The following is a 22,101-nucleotide window of genomic DNA, read 5'->3' on the forward strand; positions in this document are numbered from 1 at the left end:
ACCAAACCTAAAACAAGGAATAACGGGGCTACTATAAGACAAGACAAACCCTACAACCACAACAGACCTTTACAAAAAGATGACACAAAACCCCATAACAATAATCTCTCTCAATGTCAGCAGTCTAAATTCACCATTTAAGAGAACAGAGTGGCAAAATGGATTCAGAGACAGAACCCAACATTCTTCTGCCTACAAGAAACTCATCTCAACAGCCAGAGCAAATGCAGACTCAAAGTTAAAGGATGGAAAACAATCCTGCAAGCAAACAGCTCCATCAGAAAAGCTGGGATGGCCATACTAGTGTCTGACAACATCAATTTCAGGTTGAAAAAGATTAGAAGGGACAGCGAAAGCTATTTTCTCTTCATCAAGGGATGTGTACAACAGGAAGAAATCACACTCTTAAAAGTATATGCACCTAATGAGGGAACAGCTAAATATTTAAAACAACTGCTAACAGATTTTAAGGAAGACATTGCTAGCAACACAATAGTAGTTGGAGACTTCAACATTGCCTTATCACCTCTAGATAGATCAAGAACAAAACTGAGCAAGAAATCATTGGCCTTGAAAGAAGAAATAGAAGAGAGAGGGTTTATACAGGGCTTTACACCCCAAAAAGAAAGAATACATATTCTTTTCCAGTGCGCACAGAACATTTTCCAAAATAGACCATGGGCTGGGCCATAAAACATACCTCAACAGAATCAGGAAAATAGAAATAGTATCAACCATCTTTTCAGACCACAGTGCACTGAGGATAGAAGTGAATCACACACAGACACGGAGAACCAAACAAAACACCTGGAAATAAAACAACTGAATGCTGAATGAGTGGGTCAGGAAGGAAGTCAAGGATGAAATCAAAAGATACCTGGAAATAAATAACAATGAAGACACAAGCTATCAGAACCTATGGGATGCAGCGAAAGCCGTATTAAGGGGAAATTTTATAGCTCTGAAAGCATATCTTAGGACTGTAGAAAAGATGCACAGAAACAACTTAACGTCACAGCTCAAGACCTTAGAAAAGGATCAAAAGAAAGAGCCTAAATCAGGCGGAAGGAAAGAGATCATAAAACTTAGAGCAGAAACTAATGACATGGAAACCAAAGATACAATTTGAAAGATCAATGAAACCAAAAGCTGGTTCTTTGAGAAAATAAACAAGATAGATAAACCACTAGTAACACTCACAAAGAAACAGAGAGAGAGAACCCCAATAATCCGAATCAGAAATGAGAAGGGTGATATCACAACAGAAACCAAAGAAATACAAAAGATCATCAGAGACTACTTTGAAAATCTGTATACCACGAAACAAGAGGACCTAGAAGAAATGGATAAATTCCTGGACTCCTATAATCTCACAAAGCTGAATCAAGAAGATCTAGAATATCTGAATAGACCTATTACCATCAAGGAAACTGAAACTGTAATCAAAAGTCTTCCCAAAAACAAAAGCCCAGGTCCAGATGGATTCACTAGCGAATTTTTCCAAACATTTAAAGAGAATCTACTGCCAGTCCATCTCAAGCTTTTCCAGAAAATGGAAAAAATGGAAACTCTCCAACATAGTTTCTATGAAGCCCATATCTCTCTAATAGCAAAAGGAAACAAAGACACCACAAGAAAAGAAAACTACAGGCCGATATCCCTGATGAACATGGATGCAAGGATCCTCAACAAAATACAAACAAATAGAATTCAACAATTCATCAAAAATACCATACACCATGACTAAGTGGGATGCAAGGATGGTTTAACACTCGGAAATCAATCAACATAATCCATCATATCAATAAAAGAAAAGATAAAAACCGTATGATCATATCAATAGATGCAGAGAAAGCATTTGACAAGATCCAGCACCCGTTTATAATGAAAATCCTTGCCAAAATGGTACAGTGAGATCTTTCCACAATATAGTTAAAGCCATCTACCGCAAGCCTACAGCAGGCATCATCCTCAATGGGGAAAAACTGAGAGCCTTCCCTCTAAGATCAGAGAGGAGACAAGGATGTCCACTCTCTCCACTGCTTTCAATACAGTACTGGAAGTACTTGCAATAGCTTTAGGCAATAAAAAGTTATTAAGGGCATTCAGGAGGGAAAGGAAGAAATCAAGCTCTCACTATTTGCAGAGGATATAATACTATACTTAGAGAACCCTAAAACCTCTACCAAGAAACTCCTAGAAACAATAGACTTTTATAGTAAAGTTGCAGGCTATAAAGTCAATACCCAAAAGTCCATGGCTTTCCTATGCGCAAATAGTGAAAGAGAAGAAAGTGACATGAAAAAAACAATTTCGCACACAATTGGGCCCCAGAAAATCAAGTACCTAAGAATCAGCTTAACTAAGGAAGTAAAAGACCTGTACAAAGAAAACTATAAAACGCTACTTCAGGAAATAAAAGAGGACACGAGAGAATGAAACTATATCCCCTGCTCATGGATCAGGAAAATTAACATTGTCAAAATGGCAATACTTCCCAAAGCATTGTACAAATTTAATGTGATCCCTATAACGATATCCACGACATTCTTCAAAGAAATAGAGCAAACACTCCTGAAATTCATATGGAACAATAAGCCCCCACGAATAGCTAAAACAATTCTTGGGAAAAGGAAAATGGGTGGAATCAACATCCCTAACTTCAAACTCGACTGCAAAGCAGTAATAATTAAAACAGCATGGTACTGGAACAAAGGCAGAGCTGCAGACCAATGGAACAGGGTTGATTATACTGACTTCTCCCCCCAAATATATGGTCACCTGATTTTTGATAAGGGAGGAAAAAATGTGAAATGGAGCAAGGAAAGCCTCTTTAACAAATTGTGCTGGTAAAATTGGACAGCTACATGCAGAAAATGGACTCAGATCTCTGCCGTACATGCGTTATGCCATGTACAAAAGTAAAATCAAAATGGACTAAAAACATCAACATCAGACCAGAATCCACAAGGTACATTGATCAAGGTTGGCAAAACCCTCCACGACATTGAAGCTAAGAGTAACTTCAAAAATGTCATGCCACTGGCCAAGCAAGTGAAAACAGGTAGACAAATGGGACTACCTTAAACTAAGAAGGTTCTGCATTTCAAAAGAAACAGTGACCACAATACAAAAACAGTCTACAGAATGGGAAAGGATATTCACCCAATACCCATATGATAAGGGCTTGATATCAAGGATATACAAAGTACTGGTTGAACCTCACAAGACCAAAACTTCCAACCCCATCAAAAGATGGGGCAACGAAATGAACAGAAACTTTCTCAAAGAAGAAATTTGACTGGCTAAAAGGAGCGTGAGAAGCTGCTTTACATCATTAATCATCAGGGAGATGCAGACCAAAGCAACAATGAGATATCATTTCACACCACAGAGACTCGCCCGCATCCAAAAGAACAAAAACAACTGGTGTTGGCGTGGATGAGTTGAGATAAGGACCTTCCTTCACTGCTGGTGGGAATCCTGACTGGTTCCGCCCTCTGGAAAATGGTATGGACGATTCTCAAAAAATTAGAAATTGAGCTCCCATTTGACCCAGCAATACCACTCCTGGGATTGTATCCCAGAATGGCAAAAAAGTATAGTTGAAGTGACATCTGCACTTGTTTGTTCATTGCAGCACTCTTTACAATAGCCAGAATCTGGAAAAATTCTGACTGCCTGAGAACAGATGATTGGTTAAAGAAACTTTGGTACATCACATGATGAAGTACTATGTAGCTGTTAGAAAAAATGAAGTCATGAAATTTACATACAAGTAGTTCTACATGGAAAGTATCATACTAAGTGAAATGAGCCAGAAAGAGAGGGACAAAGACTGTCCTCTATAGAAAGATTGCATTCATCTTGGGACCATAAAGTAACAAACTAGGAGACTAACACACAAGAGTAGCCGAGATAAGTACCAAGAGGTTTACTCCATGGCTTGCAGGCCAACCGCACATGTTAGGGGAAAAGCCAGCTCAGACAGAGAAGGGAGCACCAAATAAAGGGTGTTGGGAGGATCCTCCCAGGATAGGAGATGCATGCTGAAAGTAGACTGTAGACCGAACATGATTTCCACTCGATGCCTCTTTTGAAAACCACAGCACCTAAAAGAAAAGAGAGAACAGGGGGGAATCTCCCTGCCACAGAGGCGGCGGGGGAGGGGGTGGGCAGGATGGGCGAGCGGGAGGGATACTGGGATCAATGGGCACTGGTGGAGGGATGGGTACTCGATCATTGTATAACTGAAACCCAAGCACAAAAATTTGTAAGTCTACAACTGTACCTCATGGTGTTTCGCTAGTAATATTTTTTTTAAAAAGCTATATACTCTATAGTTAAGGCATACCATTCTAAATGGTAAGGATATGCTACCTATGCCGGATTCATTACTGATGTATCCAGGTCATATTGTACTATATAATTAATAAAATATGTTTATTAGATGATATATGGATTTTTACCAGTATAGCACTCTGTTTTATATTCATCATTAAATAATCTCAAAGCACTATACTAAGGATAATAAATTGGAAAAATCTGTTTGTATATAGAGGAGGGACTTGAGATTTGGAAGCCTTAAGTTTAACTGCTGGTCATTTAAATCACAACTACCTGGAAATTAAATATATGAGAGCAAAGATTAACAGTTGTGGAAGAATATGGGTAAAATGGAGGGGAGCGGGTTGACATCTTATTATGACATCTTATTATCTCATTCCTACTTTGGACAAACTGGCAGGCTATCGAATGTAGCCTGCCCACACAGCAGAGTCTGGCAAACTCCCCGTGGCATACCCAATATGCCAAATACCAGTAACAATGATGGGTCTCATTCTCCTAAAGAGCCTTGAATATAATCTCAGGGCTAGGATGAAGGAGACGTTACTGGGGCCTGCTCGAGGCAATCGACAAATAACAGGATGATTTGTGATTTGTGATGGGTAAGATATGTGTATATGTATATAAGATATATGTATATACATATGTACTATAAATAAGTTAATGTAAATAAAATGTGATATTCATTAAGGAAACTCACAACTATGGCTTCTAATGAGGCCATCAAGAAATAATTGTATTCTGTAGTAACTGGAACATTAATGAAGTACATAGCCCTGCCAGATCCACAGAAGCAAGGCTTGGTCCTTTACTATAGACAGAATGCCAACAGACACTTTTATATGGCATGCATATTAAAATGTATACTTGCTTTCCATGCTACATGTATATTTTATTACAAACAATGTATTTAATTTTTAAAAAATCATCTGTGTGGGCAGTGTACTTTGTGTGTCAGTGTCTGTAAACCCTATGATGCTCAGGCAGTTCTTTCCTGCTGAGTTATTTCTATCCTTTTCTTCCAGTCATCTTAGAACAACAAGCTCACCCAAGTTGTTTTTCAACTGTTGACATTCTCCCAAAGCAATCTGAAGAATCTACCTCATGCTTAATTCCAAAGAGGTGGTGTTCCTATCTACTTCCTTTGTAATGACAAAGGTTTTGAAAAATGTTAGACCTTGGTTCATTTGTGCTGTTGCTGTTTTAACCTAAAAATTAATTACCATTTTTTAAAGTACATGCTTAACTAAGACAAAAAATCAAAAATTAACAGGTTAACATCATGTGATCTGATAAACCAAGATGGTGTATAGCATTCTACAGATGAATTATAAATTTTAATAATGTATAAGAATGGCAGACTTTTACATTAACACAAAATGCTTAGTTCATTTCAGCAAAAACAGTGCATAAAAATATATGGTGTGCTCTGTCATTTTTCTGTGTATCAAGAGCCTTTTAGTATTTAAAGGGACAAAGTAACTTGCCATGTAATTTTATATTGGCAAGGAAGATGTTTTAGTTTTAAAGTTTTGTGATTTATTTTTATTATTACAGAACAATATTTTAATATAAAAATTTTTGTTTGACAGCAGAAACAAATTAACATATCTGTGTGTATGAATTCTGGGTTTATAAATTTCACGGCCTTAAATATATACAAGTTATACAGAATACAAATACTTTGATAAAATTGCATTTAGTAAGATTCTCAAGAATGTATATTCAAATTGGGTTTTTTTTACATTAACAAAAATCGAAGTCTGTCTCCTAAAGCGTGGGCAATTTGAATAGTCAAATAAGTCTTTAATTTTAAGAAAGAGATGAACTAGACTAAACTTCCCCTGTGGCATCAAAACATACTAAATAAGAAACTTAATGGAAGTTATACTATCATTTTATAAGTTACAAGGAAAAAATTTACTATTTGTTTTTTTCTGCTTAATTTAGGTTTTGACATTGTAGTATTTTGATATATATTTCCTAAATATATAAAATGTGCATTGTATATTATATAATATGTAATATACTAAATGTCTTATATATTATATAGAAGTATATTTAAATGGGCTGAAGCAGTAGCACAGCGGGTAGGGCATTCGTCCTGCATGAGGCCAACCAGGGTTCGATTCCTCCACAGCTCTTGGAGAGCCCGGCAAGCTACCAAGAGTATCTCACTTGCACAGCAAAGCCTTGCAAGATACCAGTGACATATTCGATATGCCAAACACAGTAACAAGTCTCACAATGTTACTGGGCCCGTTGTAGCAAATCAATGAATGGGAGGCCAGTGAACAGTGCTAAATATGATTATGCTCTTTGATTGAATGCTTCTGTTTGGTCTACTGTGCCAATTAATAATGACCCCATAATTTACAGCTTAAGTCAGTTAGACATCACCCTGAACTTTCATTGAATGAGTCAAAGTTCCTAGCTTAGTCAAAGGAACTTAGACTTAAAAAGTAAAGAAGATATATGAATTCTGCTCTCCAAAAGTAATATTATTTTTAATCAACTCAATAGAAAGTCACTTTTAATAGCGTAACAAAAAACTATGGTTATTTTTAAAGAATTTTCTAAGATTTTAGCAAGAGGGATATTAAAAGGGATAAAAATGTCCAATCATGGTTCTGTCCCCCACATCACTTATGGTCCCCTGAGTACTTCCAGAAGTGACTCAAAGAGTAATACAGGACAGTTTTAGAAGTAAATGCTAGCATCATCAGATGTGACGCCAAAATAAAAACAAAACCAAAATGGAAGTACTAAATATTATATATAAAAATGTATATATGCATAAATATTCTTTTAAAATATTTTACACATTTTTTTAACTTCTTGGGTCACACCTGGTGATGCACAGGGATTACGCCTGGCTCTGCGCTCAAGGGACCATATGGGTTGCTGGGAATTGAACCCGGTTTGGCCACGTGCAAGGCAAATGCCCTACCTGCTGTGCTATTGCTCCAGCCCCTCTTTTTGATATTAATTTGTGAAAGTTATAGAATTTCATAGAAAACTCAAAATAATTGATTTTACTCAGGGAACCATTTGCAGTGCAAGGGATTGAATCAGGTTGGTTGTGTGCAAGACGATCACCCAACCTGCTATACTATCTCTAGCTCAAAATTTTTTATATAAAAAAAAACTCTTTTTAATTTTATCAACATAAGATAATTGCTATCTGAGCCTATTGTATTGATAATTTTATAACTCATACAAATCAAACCGTTCCTCGCATTAAATTTATGATTATTGATATTATCTCGATAAAACTTGAAAAAAAAATTGCTTTTAATTTGATGGCAGCTTTATTTACTTTTAATAAAAACTGTTTCAAATCAATTTTTCAAAAATATTTTCAAAAGCTAAACTTACATCAAATGTTACATAAATATGATCAGTTAAGAAAAAAGAAAAATTCTAGTTTCTATTCATATGTCATGATTTAAGAGAATAAACCCAAGGGCATTCTATTGATTTCTATTAATAATATTTTATTAACTATATTTCTTATTACTAACATATATAACTTTGGTGCTTTTCATCTAAATATCTCTGAAAATATTGTTAATTTTTTCTTAGAAATTTTTTTTCTTAGAAATTTTTTGCACATAGCCTTTTGTTTTAGTAAGTTAATGTTCTGAAGTCTTTCCATAAGAATTATATTTGTGATGTTCTTTTGGAACTGATAATGCAGACCTGATTTTAAGTGTTACTATATTGATCATATGAGAAAATAACTTATATCACTTAAACTCATTCTTTCTCTGAGTCGTGACTAACTAGGCAGCCTGATTACTTTCCCAAAATCTATCAGGTAAGCATATAAATAAATGCCACCCAGTGTTTTCCCAGACCCTAGGCAGAGCCCTCTCCAGCTACATTGTAGGTAACTGACTACTGAATCATAATAGCAAAAGGCCAAGGCCCAAAACCTGTCCTGGTGGGGTGACTAGAGAGAACCTTGTCACTTTACTTCAGGTCATGTCTGTATGTATGCTGGCAGGAACTTCAAGGTGCAGTACTTCTTTCTTGTCATCAGATGAAAGGCAGAAAGTGGGGGAGAGGTTTGGCCTTCAAAACCAGCTAAACCATATGCCTGGAATTGTCTTAGAGTATTAGTAACAAGGATGGTTGCAGTGTTGATCTTTAAAGAACATAAAGAGAATTGTCACCATTGGTAAGAAACAAAGGGAAGCCCTGCTGGCTGACACCAGGACTATCCTTTCTGGCCAAGTGAACATAATAAAATACACTAGGTCTTACTTTTAAAAATGCAGAACAAGTAAATAATATAAATTATTCTAGAACTAAAGAAAAATTACAAATGTTTTATTAATCTCAAATTTTCTTCATAAGATTAATTATATAAATAATGATGCATGTTATTGAATTAAATATAAAATTAATGCTTATTGTTATAGTTATGCAGTAGAGCTACTTGCACAATTCAAAATAAACTGCTTGGAAAAGTTAACGGCCATGAACTTACAGTAGTTGTGGGCAGCTGCTCTGGTTAAAACGCTTTCCTCATCTTTATAACAGAAAGTGATTTGTCAAGTATAGAATCATTCTCATTTGGGATCCAGAGCAGATTATTCAGAGTTGGAAGGATAGAAGCAGAGGTTAGGGCACTCGACTTACAGGTGGCTGACCCTGTTTTAATCCTTGTATATGGTCCTCCGAGAACTGCCAGGAGTGGTCTCTAACATGAATCCAGGTGTAAGTCTAACCACAGCCTGGTATGACCCAAATATCAAAAATAATTAAATAAAAAATAAATGAAAAGCATATGATATATATGTATTAGGGATGTCTAAAATTTACCTGATGCCCTCAACATATATGCCTTAATGGTCAACTGAACTTAACCTGTTAATACATGACACACAGGCTATCTGTAAACTCCAGTAAATCTCTATCCTTTGAAAGGTTATTTTGTGATATAAATTTTTTGTACAAGTGTTACTAGTTTAAAATTTGATATGAAAAATAAATTGCTATATTAACTGTTTTTAATAATCTTGGAAATAAAACTTTAATAAATGGAGGAATGCAATAATCAGTTTTTAAAAGAGCATATCAATGGGCCTTCATGGTATTTTAAGCATACTAGAACTGCAACCTTACATCTATTAGAATAAATTGAATGTAGAAGAGTTTAGGTGATATTTATAATATGTTGTTCACTTTACCTACATAACTGACATCTGTATGCTAAAATATAGCACTGTCCTCCCATTGTTCATCAATTTGCTCAAGCAGGCACCAGTAACGTCTCCATCGTGAGACTTGTTGTTACTATTTTTGGCATATCGATTATGTCACAAGTAGCTTGCCAAGCTTTAACAATGCTAAAATATAATAATTTTAAAATTTCAGCTTCAATTAATTGGGTGTCTTGAATACAACTAATGTATATATGATCATTTCATATGATAGATTAAAACTTCTTTGTTGAAACCAAAGTGTTAAATGATTTGCTTATAATTCAACTTTAAATACTAGATAATTTCATTGTTATTTCCTTATAATAAGTTAATTTTCCAATACTCCATTAAATAATAAGATGTATAATTTAAGATAGACTATATATATTTTCAAAAACCAGAATTTTAAGTAAACCTAAGTGACATTTTTGTGGCAAATATTTCCAGTTTTTTTTTTTTCACTTTTCTTGCATACCTCCATATCAGTCAACTTTAAATTGCCTCATCATTTTAAGAACTTTTTTATTAAAATCAACTTTTATTATTATTATTTTTATTTTATTTTTAGGACAGATCCAACCATGCTCAGTGATCACTCATACCAGTGCTCCAGGGACCACATTATGTCAGGGAAAATGCCCTCATGGATTGAGCTGTCTCTCAGTTTCTTTCTTTCTTTCTTTCTCTTTCTTTCTTTCTTTCTTTCTTTCTTTCTTTCTTTCTTTCTTTCTTTTTAATGTAGCAGTATTGCTATTTATTCAGTCATTAATTAGGCTGATTGAATTGGGCATGAACTCCATCTTACTTTTTTTTTCCTTTTTTATAATTTTATTTATCGAATTACCATTAGAACAGTTACAAAGCTTTCGGGTTTAAGTATCGGCCATACAATGAAACACACATCCCTTCACCAGTGCCCATTCTCCACCACCAATAACATCAGTATAGTCCCCATCCCACACCCTCCCCGTACCTGTGAGACAGATGATTTCCACATTACTCTCTCTCTACTTTGATTACATTCAACATTTAGACACCAGACCCACCATTATTATTTAGGATTTTACTCCAACACTTAGATCTGCCATAAAGGCAAAAGTAGACTATGTGTTTTCTATTGCTGGTTATGAATAAATTATGATGTCACACGGCTGCAGTAGAGGCCACAAGATTTTGGAATTCCAAAATTTTAACAATTAAATCCGGAGGGATTTCTGCCAAAACCTGCTGGGCTCCGAGATTTGTTTCTGAGTCTCTTGGATCATGGCCGTTAAGCAGCTTGATCAGGAGCCAGAGAGGTCATTCATGGGTGGCGACTCGGGATCTCATTGGGGCAGGGAGAAAAGGGCGGGCTCCACCCTCATCCTGTGAGGCCCAGAGTGTCTCATCACTGTAGGCCCAATCCTGACTGTCCAATGACCTCTAGAGGATGGTGGTCACTGAGCCGCCAAGGGGGAGCAGGTGGAGCCTTTCCCTCCTGGGGTTGCTCGGTGACAGTTAAATCTGGAGGAATTTCTGCTGTGGAGGGACTACTGTGGGGTCCAGATGCATTTCTGCCAAAAGCCACTGGGTTTCAAGATTTGTTTCTGAGTCTCTGGAATCATGTCTGTTAAGCAGTTTGATCAGGAATCAGAGAGGCCTTGCCTCCAATTATATAGCTGACCTGGAGGTGGTTTGTGGGTATGTCTCCCACATACCTAACTTTTGGCCATGTACTTTCTTGGTAAGCTTTGCCTCAAGCTTTTGGGGTCTGGCCAAAGGCACAGCAGCAATTCGGGGTATCTGGAAATCTGAAGGCACCATCAAACTGCTGATGCACTGGCCTCAAGGTACAGATTGACCTGCTGGTGGCACCATACCCCCTTCTCAGTTTCTTTCTTAGTCTGCCCTGCTTTCCTCTGGAACTCCGTTTGTCAGAACATGGTGCAGAAATTTCTATGTACTTTAATTGTTTTTCAAATACTCTGAATATTTCTTCACTTTTTTCTGAGATAAGTACTCTAACAAATATTTATATTCCACTAAAACATTACAAGATAGTTTGCAACAAAAATTTTACATTATTATATTAACAAATACTGTCCTCCCGTTGTTTATCGATTTGCTCAAGCGGGCCCAGTAACATCTCCATTTTGAGACTTGTTGTTACTGTGTTTGGCATATCGAATACGTCACAGGTAGCTTGCCAGGCTTTGCCATGAGAGCGAGATACTCTCGGTAGCTTGCCCGGCTCTCTGAGAGGGACGAAGGAATTGAACCCGGCTCGGCTGGACTGGCTGCAGGCAAGGCAAACGCCCTACCGCTGTGCTATCACTCTAGCCCCTACATTATTATATTACCTTCATGTAATGCTTCCCCTGTGTATCATTTAGCTCCTAGTTATATAGATCTACTCTAAATGGAATAAAGCACTCCCTATAATAAGCAATAATTTTGTTTTAATATTATTTTAAAACCATTTATCTATTGTAATTTAATTCTAGTAGTTAAATGGGTGAACATAGTGATTCATTCAATGAGTTATATATTATTTTTAATCAATGATGGCATCACAAAGTTGAAATTTCAATTTCCCCTTTTTCTACTTTAAATCAAAAACTGAAATGACTTTCCTTATGTGCATCCTGAGAATGAGACTAAAATTATATATTATGATTCAGAAGTTGTTTCTAGCACAATCTGGCTTCTCTGTTTTTGTGTATATTTAGACTTTTAGTGAGGTATTTTGAGTATGATAAAAGATACTATTTCCTAATTTGTGCCTTTGTTATTGCTATAAAAATATGCATAGTACTTCTGAGTCTATGTACTGTTTTATATATTTAATAATATTATCTTCTCACCACAACATTATTGTATTATTTTATTTATTAAGGTTAATTGAATTACATAATTACATAATAAGATGCCGCATTCGCAGCCGCGCGACATTTTATTATGACATCTTATTATCTCATTCCGACTTTGGACAAACTAGCAGGCTACCGAATGTAGCCTGCCTACACGGCAGAGTCGGGCAAACTCCCCGTGGCATACCCAATATGCCAAATACCAGTAACAATGATGGGTCTCATTCTCCTAAAGAGCCTTGAATATAATCTCAGGGCTAGGATGAAGGAGACGTTACTGGGGCCTGCTCGAGGCAATCGACGAATAACAGGATGATTTGTGATTTGTGATTTGTGAAGTGAATTACAATAAAATCATTGGTTGTGGGATACCTTTTCAGATGACAAAATTGAGATATAGTGGTCAAATATTGCCCCAGAGTCTATAGTTAGAAAGGGCAGGCCAGTCAGGAACCATCTGGGTCCACTAGAATAGGCTGCCTGTCACCATCACAATCCTGAAGGTGATAAAGGACTTTACTAATTGTCTTCCCTAATAAGAATTGATTGGTGGCACTTTTCCATTTGCTTTCCTATGCAGTAACCCTATTCCACATAGGAAAATAAGACAAACTCTGGGATTTACTGTTGCTACATACTGTGGCATTCATAATCATAGATTGCTTCATGTCTTCACAGCACACTTAGATAGAAGTTACCATTCAATTCAGCATAAACTGTATTTAATGTTGCATTATGAAATGCATTTAATACAAATGCAGGCATGTATTAATATAATACATTAATAAGGCATGTATTAATATAATAATATAATACAATGCAAACTGACAATTAGTCTTTAGTAGGAAGTTCATCACTGAGAAGAGGGAGGAGAGGGGATGATGATAGGGGCAGAATTTATTGGGACACTGGAGAGGGACATTGTTAACCATAGGATATAAAATAAAAATTTTAAAATTCAAAAAACAAATGCAAATGTGAAGTGTACTATATTGAGCCAGGTAGTTTCCCATGAACTACTTAAATCCCATAAATAAACTGCTCTTTGTGAATCAAACCTTTAGAGATGAGGATCTAAACTCTCTAGTAGGGTTCATTTGTTTCCTAGCATATTTGTCATGTATCTGTCTACTTTTAATCAAGGAGATCTGTAAGACAATTGAGTTCCCTGGGTCAAAGTAAGTATATTTCCAGAAGAATGGTTTTTTTTTTCTGGAATTCTCCAGCAATGATTAACATGAAGATTTACTATATCTATCTCAAACTGAGTTCTGCCCATGCCCTGTTGCAGCAACCTTATGTTAAATATGTGAGCCAGGGACTGATTTTTTTTATACTAAAACAGGTTTGCTTAAGCCTGGCATTCCAAGTTTAATGCAGCAAATTTCAGGACAAAATTTAGTTTGAAACAAATAGCTGAATAATTTAAGTCAAGAGGTTGATTTAACTTGAACAAAAAAAAAGAAAAGAAAAAGAAAAACAATTTTTTTTAAGCTGAGAAAGGGGACCAGTTCTAGTGGGAGAAAAACACATCTGTGAGAAAGAGCCAAGACATACAGTCTAAGAAGAAAACAGCTCCACCCAGCAGGAAACCCAATCGACTTTAAGAAATCCCTCAGAAAAGATAGAAGACTTATTGTGTCATCTTAACTTAGGTGGCAAGGTGTAGGGACTGAAGTTTCCTCTCCCACTGATGTTCATATTCTTGGTGACTAAATTCACTGAATTTATTTATATTTGCAGCTTGTAACTTGATGACTCAGAGATCTTTATGACTTCATTTTCATTGAGTGGCAATAGCATTGAGAGCAATTTGAAGAATGTTAGCTGTGGTTAGATTGAGTTTATGATAACAAAAGCAATCTGCATATTTAAGCCCAGACTGGTGAAAAGTAAAAATTTAGCAGGGCTCTCTTAGCATTGTGAAGCAAAGATTATCTTTTTATTTAGGAGCTAGAGTTGTTTTACATTTGCTGATTGCTTTGAGAAAGCATTAAGATTCTACAGAAATTTCGACAACAGTCACGAATATGGGGAAGAAATCATTGAGTGAGAAGTCATAAGGATGGATAAGAGACTTTGAAGTGAAAAGTCATGTATCTGAATGGGGATCCCTCTTTACTTACTGCTACTTTTTGAATCACATGACAGGTTTATTTCTTATCCTGTCATCTGTCCCCTCAGCAATCCAAGGGTTCTTGTGTGTTCTCAGATGAGGACATATAAGCGATCCTTTTCTTTTCGGGATAGCGTTATTTTGCCATTCTGAATTGTTACTGGACTCATAGAATAACTTCGATAATGTCTTAAATTTTCTAAGAAATAGACTTTTTATTTTTTAGAAAGTATTATCAAGCTATGTTGTCCTGGAAGCTTTCACCATATCTGTTATGAAGGGTATTTACATCACTAATATCATCTATTTGGTGCAGTCTTCCTTAGTCTTCTTTTCATTCATGACCTGTACCTGACCTATATCTGACTATTAGCGGCTAATTATATTTCACAGGATGGAGGATCTAAATTAGAAACAAAAGGACATAGTGGTTGAAAACCACCAAGGTCACATAAGGGATGATGACAGTTAATGATAAGATCAAGGATGTAGCAGGGAACTTAGTCACAGGAAGTTAAAGGAAGTAGGTGGCTGTTGTGGGAAGAGAGGGGAAGTTATAGATCAAGGAACACTAATAAAAATAAAAGACAAAGCTCATATGAGTTGTCTATATGGAGAACAAAGAGAAAAATGTTTCCTATTTGTTTGATTAGAATAATAGTGTATAAGAAAGGATGTGCTAACTAGAGGACAAAGGAGAATACCTAACCATTCAATGTGAGATATTCTTTGAAAGTCACCCCATTTTTTTCATTTTCATGTCATTTTTTGGAATTTAATTTCAGTAAACCATTGTGAGTCAGATAGCCTTTAATTTGCACTTTGCAGGAACTTAAGTGCATAGTTAAGTTCCTATGACTGTGGGAGGCTACAGAGGCCACAGTCATAGATGCATATTTTAGTATTTTAATCTTTCTGTGGTACCAAGGAATGATCAACTCCAGATCTTTTGCATTTAATTCATGCACTTTGCAACTGAGCCACATCCTGATCCTATATTCCATTTTCATAAAGTTTTGTCTTTTTTCCTCCATTGTTTTTGAAGTGTCATTTTCTAAAACGGAATTTTCCTTAGATAATTACTACATTAGCCATTTATATATTATTAAGCTTATTAAAATTCATTGGCAAAGAGTTAACTTTACTGTAATGCTTTATTATGAAACGTATGATAACATGATTTTTCCTGATAAGTAGAAAACGGCATTTTTTAATTATCATTGAATTGACCAGTGAAGCCATAAAATTGAATTTTAACAAATTCTTGGAAATAATAATCAGTCTCAAGAAGATGAGTTTTTCAGGTTCTTTATTCTTTAATTACAAAAAACACATAGCTAAATGAGTTAGTTAAATATGAACTTTATTGGCAGACTGAAATACACAATTTTTTTTAAATAGCCAAAATCGCTACTTCTTTCCTTCCTCCTCCCTATAACTCTGGAGCCAACAATGATCTGAGCATTCACCCTTTAAACCGTTGCATTCCACTTGTTTTAAATACCACATATAAATGATATTTTATAGTGTTTATAGAAGGAGGTGGGGCAGAGGGAACCAGGGAGAAGAGAAAGATGCAAAGCAACCAAAGGCAAAGATCAAAGGGATTCAGGTACATGTGTGGTGTTAAGGATTGATAGAGCTAAATATCTAAACTACAGAGTCAAGGGCACTGAAATTCTGAGACCCAAATTTTAATAGGCAAACTTAAAGTTTGGCAGGCTGGTGGTGAGGGAAGATATTGGAAGGAACCAAGGAACTTCATTGGTGGAGGAAAATTAACACTGGTGGTGGTGGTGGTAGAATCAGTGCTGGAACATTGTGTGTCTAAAACTCAACTGTAAATAATTTTGTAAATCACAATGCTTTATATTTATATGTATATTTGTTTATAGCACTATAGCACTTTCCTCCCATTGTTCACAGATTTGCTTGAGCGGACACCAGTAATGTCTCCATTGTGAGACTTATTGTTACTGTTTGGCATATTGAATACGCCACAGGGAGCTTGCCAGGCTCCGTTGAGCAGGCGGGATACTCACGATAGCTTGTCAGACTCTCTGAGAGGGGCAGAAGAATTGAACCCAGGTCGGCCATGTGCAAGGCAAACACCCTACCTGCTGTGGTACCGCTCCAGCCCATTTGTTTATAAAAAAAAAAACATATTTTATCACCCCAAACAAAAAGATGGCCAAAATCACTATACAAACTTCAAAGTAAGCTTACCCATTGGCAGAATTAAAATTAGACATCAGCTATAGATTGTTCATCAGTTTCAAAATAAAATAATCAATGGATTTGGTAGGGGTTAGCAAATTTCTTAATCTCCTGACTTCAGGATACTTGAAAATTTGTAATGGATTTCTTTAGGGGGAAGAGAGCCTCCCAGGCTCTCTTCAGACATGTAGGCCTCTCTGAATAACATGCAGCTTGACTGTGCAGATGGATGTCTTGTGCTTGGCCACAGTGATGTGATCTAGTCCATACCCAGTGATGCTAAGAGCTACCAAAGCTCTATCTGACAGTGCTGGGTGATAGAGCGGTTAGGTGGGCATGGGAGTTGATGGTTATGAGTCACAAAATGCTAAGAACTAAATTAAGGACTTCCTGTCATTTGAGCCAACTTCCTGGCCCCTATAATAAACTTTAATATGGCATTTGAATAATGTTTTTTAACTTTTGCAGGTGGATCTCCTGGTTCCTACCAAAGTGACTGGCATTATTACACAAGGAGCTAAAGATTTTGGTCATGTACAGTTTGTAGGCTCCTACAAACTAGCTTATAGCAATGATGGAGAACACTGGACTGTATACCAGGATGAAAAACAAAGAAAAGATAAGGTGAGTTATTCTGGTGACTTACAATATCCAGAAGTAGATGCTTAAATTATATTCAAGTCTGATTGAGATTCACAAATAATTATTTAAGATATGACCATATAATACTCAGCTTATAGTTTATAAAACAAGCTTGAATAATTTATCAATTACATGTATATACTTTTGAATACATGCCACTGTTATTTTTATTATTATACTATATTGCTGGTAAAGGTAAAATGTCCTTTAGGGAAAAAAAGACCTTCCAAACTTTAGATAACATATTTTTATACTTTTGGCATTTTTCTGATTATTTTGACAATTTAGTAATCAACAAAATTTGGACAATTCTACCAGTTAATTATATTTAAAAATAGGGTATGTGTCTGCTTAGTTTCCTTGATTTGTTTTAGTTAAGATTTAATTTCTGTAGTTGTGTAATCTGTTATAATATTACAGTAATTCATGTATCTAATGCGCTATAAAATTCTATGGCGTTGCATTTCATAATAGTTTTTCTAAAAGTCTTGCTATTTTGAACATTTTCCATACTATTTACTTTAAAGGGTTTCTATGGAATCTTGAAGAATTAATGCTCAGATGTTAAAACATGGCATCAGTTGGATTAATGAGATGAAAATTATGGCATCATTTAGAACCTTTTTGCAGAGAAGCCCAGTTTTTAGAAAGCACCAATAGAAACAAAATAACTTTATTCATGATTTATGAAAAAACAATTATTATTAACAAATAATGAAGTTGAGAATATTGTTGGGGGCATTAGGGACTATACCTGGTGATGTTCAGTGTTTACCCCTGACTCTTTAATAGAATTGCGGACGATAGAACCAGGGTTGGCTGCATACAAGGCTGCAGTTTATCTGCTGGACTATCTCTCTGGCTCAAGGGCATTTTTTTATTTTCAGTAGCCGAGGCAGAGAATTAGTAATTTTTCTCAGAAATACTTAGGTGGAATAACTATTTCAGAGACAACTGAGACATTTCTGTTTACACAAAATTTAATTCAGGGAAGTTGTATTTTTGGTTTGGACTATAGAAGTCATTCCACTTTGTCTTTTAATGTCTTTGGCATATCAGAGCATCCTATATTCCTGGCTCTGAGCTTTGGGATCACTCATACTGGTGCTCCTAGGACCATATTGGGGTTCTAGAGATCAAACTTAGTTGGCAACAATCAAGGCAAGCACCTCCTATCTAACCCATTCAATCTCACTCCAACCTCTGCTTTTCAGCTGGAACCTTTAAACCATTTTATTTTCTACAAACATTGATGTGACTGTGTTTATAAGTATCTTCCTTTTTTCTGCTTATTGCATCTTTTATTTTAACAACATTTTTCTACTTTCTTTGGATTAAGATGTTTCTTTAAAACTAACATTTTGTTTCCATGTTTCTATAACATTTTCTCTAATTTTAGAAATTTCTACATGATTTAATGTATACATACATTTTAAACTTAACAGTTTTACTATCAAATTAATTTAGAATCCTAAAAATTTACCTCACATCAAGAAACAAAAGAGTATGCTTATAGATCCATTATTAGGAGTCATATTTATTCAAAGTCATGATTTTGACATTTCTCAAATAAGTAAAGTTATGACAAAGAAATAAAAAGAATCCCACTATGTAAATTGGAAAATTATGAAGGTAAATGGACAAATCATGAAAAAATGTTGTGAGCCAGAATTCCCAGGTGAGACAATAAGTCAGAGTCTCTCCAATCCAATTAAAACATTTTTGTATTAATGTTATAAGCAGGACAACTGGTTTAATGTAGCAGATTTTTTAGTTGAGTAGTTTTTAGTTGAGAGTTGCGGACTGGGCATGAGACAATGTAGTTTCAGGTTTTGAATCTCTTCATTTCATATGAAAGATTATACTTTGACCCTATGAACAATCTTCCCAGCCTAGTTTTTAAATTTAACCAGTAATTTTATATAATTACTAATTTTATATAATGAAGAGAATCCTTAAATAATTCCACTATTTTTTGGTGAAAGTATTAACTCAAACCAACAAACTATCTAAATATTATAGCAGGCTTTATTTTAATAAATACATATTTTATAGAAAAGAAAGAACTGTAGGGCATAAACTTCTCCAGTCCTACAAAGAAGAGAATTTTCTAAAATGAAGGAAAAATATATTAAATACTTGGAAACACAGAACTTATGCTGTCATATGTATTCATAAAATATATAAAATACCTATAAACATACATAAGCATACATACAAAGCAATCAAATATCTTCACTATTGTTACTAGGAATTTACTAATAATTCATCTAGCACTTACATGTGGACTTTAATTCTTTAGAGATCCTGAATAACTTAGCAATTAGTTTTTCTGAGCTCAGTAAAAAAGCTTACATTGATTCTTAATACTATTTTCTTCATGGTTGTTTTCCATTAAGGAATAAATATTTAAGTGAAGTGAAAATATACTGCAAGTTTCATCTCAAGTATAAATGAGTAGAATGTTTCAAGGCAAAATATGGGTCTGTGAAGCATATCATGTAAGCACACTATAAAAGAAGTTTTTACAAGCACAACATTCTATTTCCGGTGTGTGTGTGTGTGTGTGTGTGTGTGTGTGTGTGTGTCTATGGGGGGCAGGGGATCTTCACGTGCACGTGCAAATATGCACATATGTACCTTTCTACTTTTATTGAATACTGATCTAATAGATTCCCGGGTCTGGGTGTGTACATTTAATACAAATCCCAAAACAAGATTACTTCAGAAAAACTATTTCAGCATAATAACCACTTCTTAGGTTTTCTATTAGTAGTATAAATAAAATTTTGAGAGCATATAAAAGCAGTTTCTGTTTTTCATTAGTCATAATTGACTAAACATTAAGAAACCAATGCCAAAGAAAAATTATATATTTTCATAGGTGTGTTCAAATATCTCTATAAATGTATGTACTCACCAAATGTCAAAATAAAATAGACATTTGTTCTTCTCATTCAGATGTTTCTCAGTATATTCCTAGAATGTTTATAAGAATTATTTACTTTATTAATTTTTATAAAATTTAGCTTTCAGTCTAATATAGTAAATTTGATGAAACATTTTAATTATAATCTTTTTATTTTTGTCTTCTAGTCCACCATGTTTTAACATTAAATCAACTTTTCTATTTCTCAACACTATGAGTTTAAGTGTATATTTTATTTGAACATCAAATGTTCCTTTGCACTCATGAAAGTGACATTTGTTTTATACTCTTGGAGGTGCTTTATACTACAGTTAGCAGGAAAATTGCAAAAATTGACAGACACTTTCAGTATTTAATTCTAAAGACTATAAACCAAAGTAAAATAATCATAAATTTTAGGAAGAGTACTTATATGGAAAAATTAGAAATTAAAATGAGTTTTTTCGTCTAATATATTAGTCATAATGTCATGGTATTTAAATAAAGTTAAATTCACATCATGCAGGCATGTCTCTTTGAAGAAAAAGAAACTGGTCATATTTTGTTTTATTTCACTCCAGGAAATTATCCAGTTCTTTTAAAGCATGGGTTAAAAGAAAATTACAACTTTGCTCTGGGTTTTCCATAAAATAAAGTACAAAACCCTGTCTTCAAGAAATTTTTGGTCCTTAGAAGTGAATGCCACATACACATCAGAAATTATTCTACAACATTTGATGAGCTTTCTAATTCAATGATTGCAAAAAATGATGGTCTAGTCATACCGCTTATAGAGATGGAGGACTTACTTGGAAATACAGATTTTGGGGGGTGGCCTGGCGCTTTAAATGTTTGCAGAGGCCTTAGTTAATTTGAAAGTTAAGCAAGAATGGAAAAGGTGACTCTAATTTATTCCAAAACCAACATTAAGCTTTTTAAACTAAATATTATTTCTTAATAAAAAGGTGCTCTTTACTTGTCTCATGTATGTGGGGGGGTGGGAGGAGGTATGTTCTGATAGCTCCTGCCTTTATTTTATTTGCATCCAGTATTATTTTTATTTCTTTTTTACTTCCTCTTTGACCCTCTGGTTGTTCAGTAATGTGTTGTTCAATCTTCAAGTATTTGAATTTTACTCAGCTCTTTGTTCATGGTTTGTTTTGAACATTGAAGTGTTATGATCTGACAGGATACTTGATAATATTTCTGGTTTTGTTTTTAAATTAAGACTTGTTTTGTATCCCAGCATATGGTCTAGCCAAGAGAATGATACATAATCACTGGGAAAAAAATGTGCATTTGGGGTATGAAGAGTACTGGAGATATTAGTTAAGTCAACCTCTTCCAATTTTTCCTGTTAGATTTCATTTCCTTACTGGTTGATAGATCTATTGTGAGAGTGTGTTATTAAAATCTCCTTTTTTTCAGGCTTCCTCATAGTAGTTTTACATGTTTTGATTATGTATTCTGATGATCCTTCATTTGATACATATATGTCTACAATTTTAAGTCTTCTTGGTGTGTAGATCCTTTGATCAATATATAATTTCCATCTATATTGTCTTTTCACATTGAAACCAAATTTTTCTGATATATATGGCCAAATGCTCCTTTGATTTAGCATACTATAAGTCTCTATAATTTTTCCAGTCTTTTTCTTTGAGCCTGTGTTTATGTAACATTTAAATTGAATATCTTATAAGCAGTAAAAGGTTCAATTCAGTTTTTTCTTACATCCAGATACTGTACAATTTGATTGATGAGATTAGACAATTGATATTGAATGTATTATTTAAGGAAATGAAATTA

At 34.8% G+C, this 22,101-nt stretch overlaps 1 protein-coding gene across 2 annotated transcripts in view; it reads left to right on the top strand.

Moving 5' to 3' along the window:
* EDIL3 (EGF like repeats and discoidin domains 3) overlaps window positions 1–22,101 on the top strand; it is a 489,148-nt gene that overhangs the window by 443,282 nt on the left and 23,765 nt on the right. For both annotated transcript variants that reach the window (XM_056112534.1, XM_056112535.1), the window contains exon 10: window positions 17,211–17,366. In XM_056112534.1, coding sequence (XP_055968509.1) covers window positions 17,211–17,366 — 156 coding nt within the window. The remainder of the gene's footprint in view (window positions 1–17,210; window positions 17,367–22,101) is intronic.

This window comes from Sorex fumeus, unplaced genomic scaffold (genome assembly GCF_029834395.1).
Source record: "Sorex fumeus unplaced genomic scaffold, SorFum_2.1 ptg000018l, whole genome shotgun sequence".
In the NCBI taxonomy this organism is placed as follows: Eukaryota; Metazoa; Chordata; class Mammalia; order Eulipotyphla; family Soricidae; genus Sorex; species Sorex fumeus.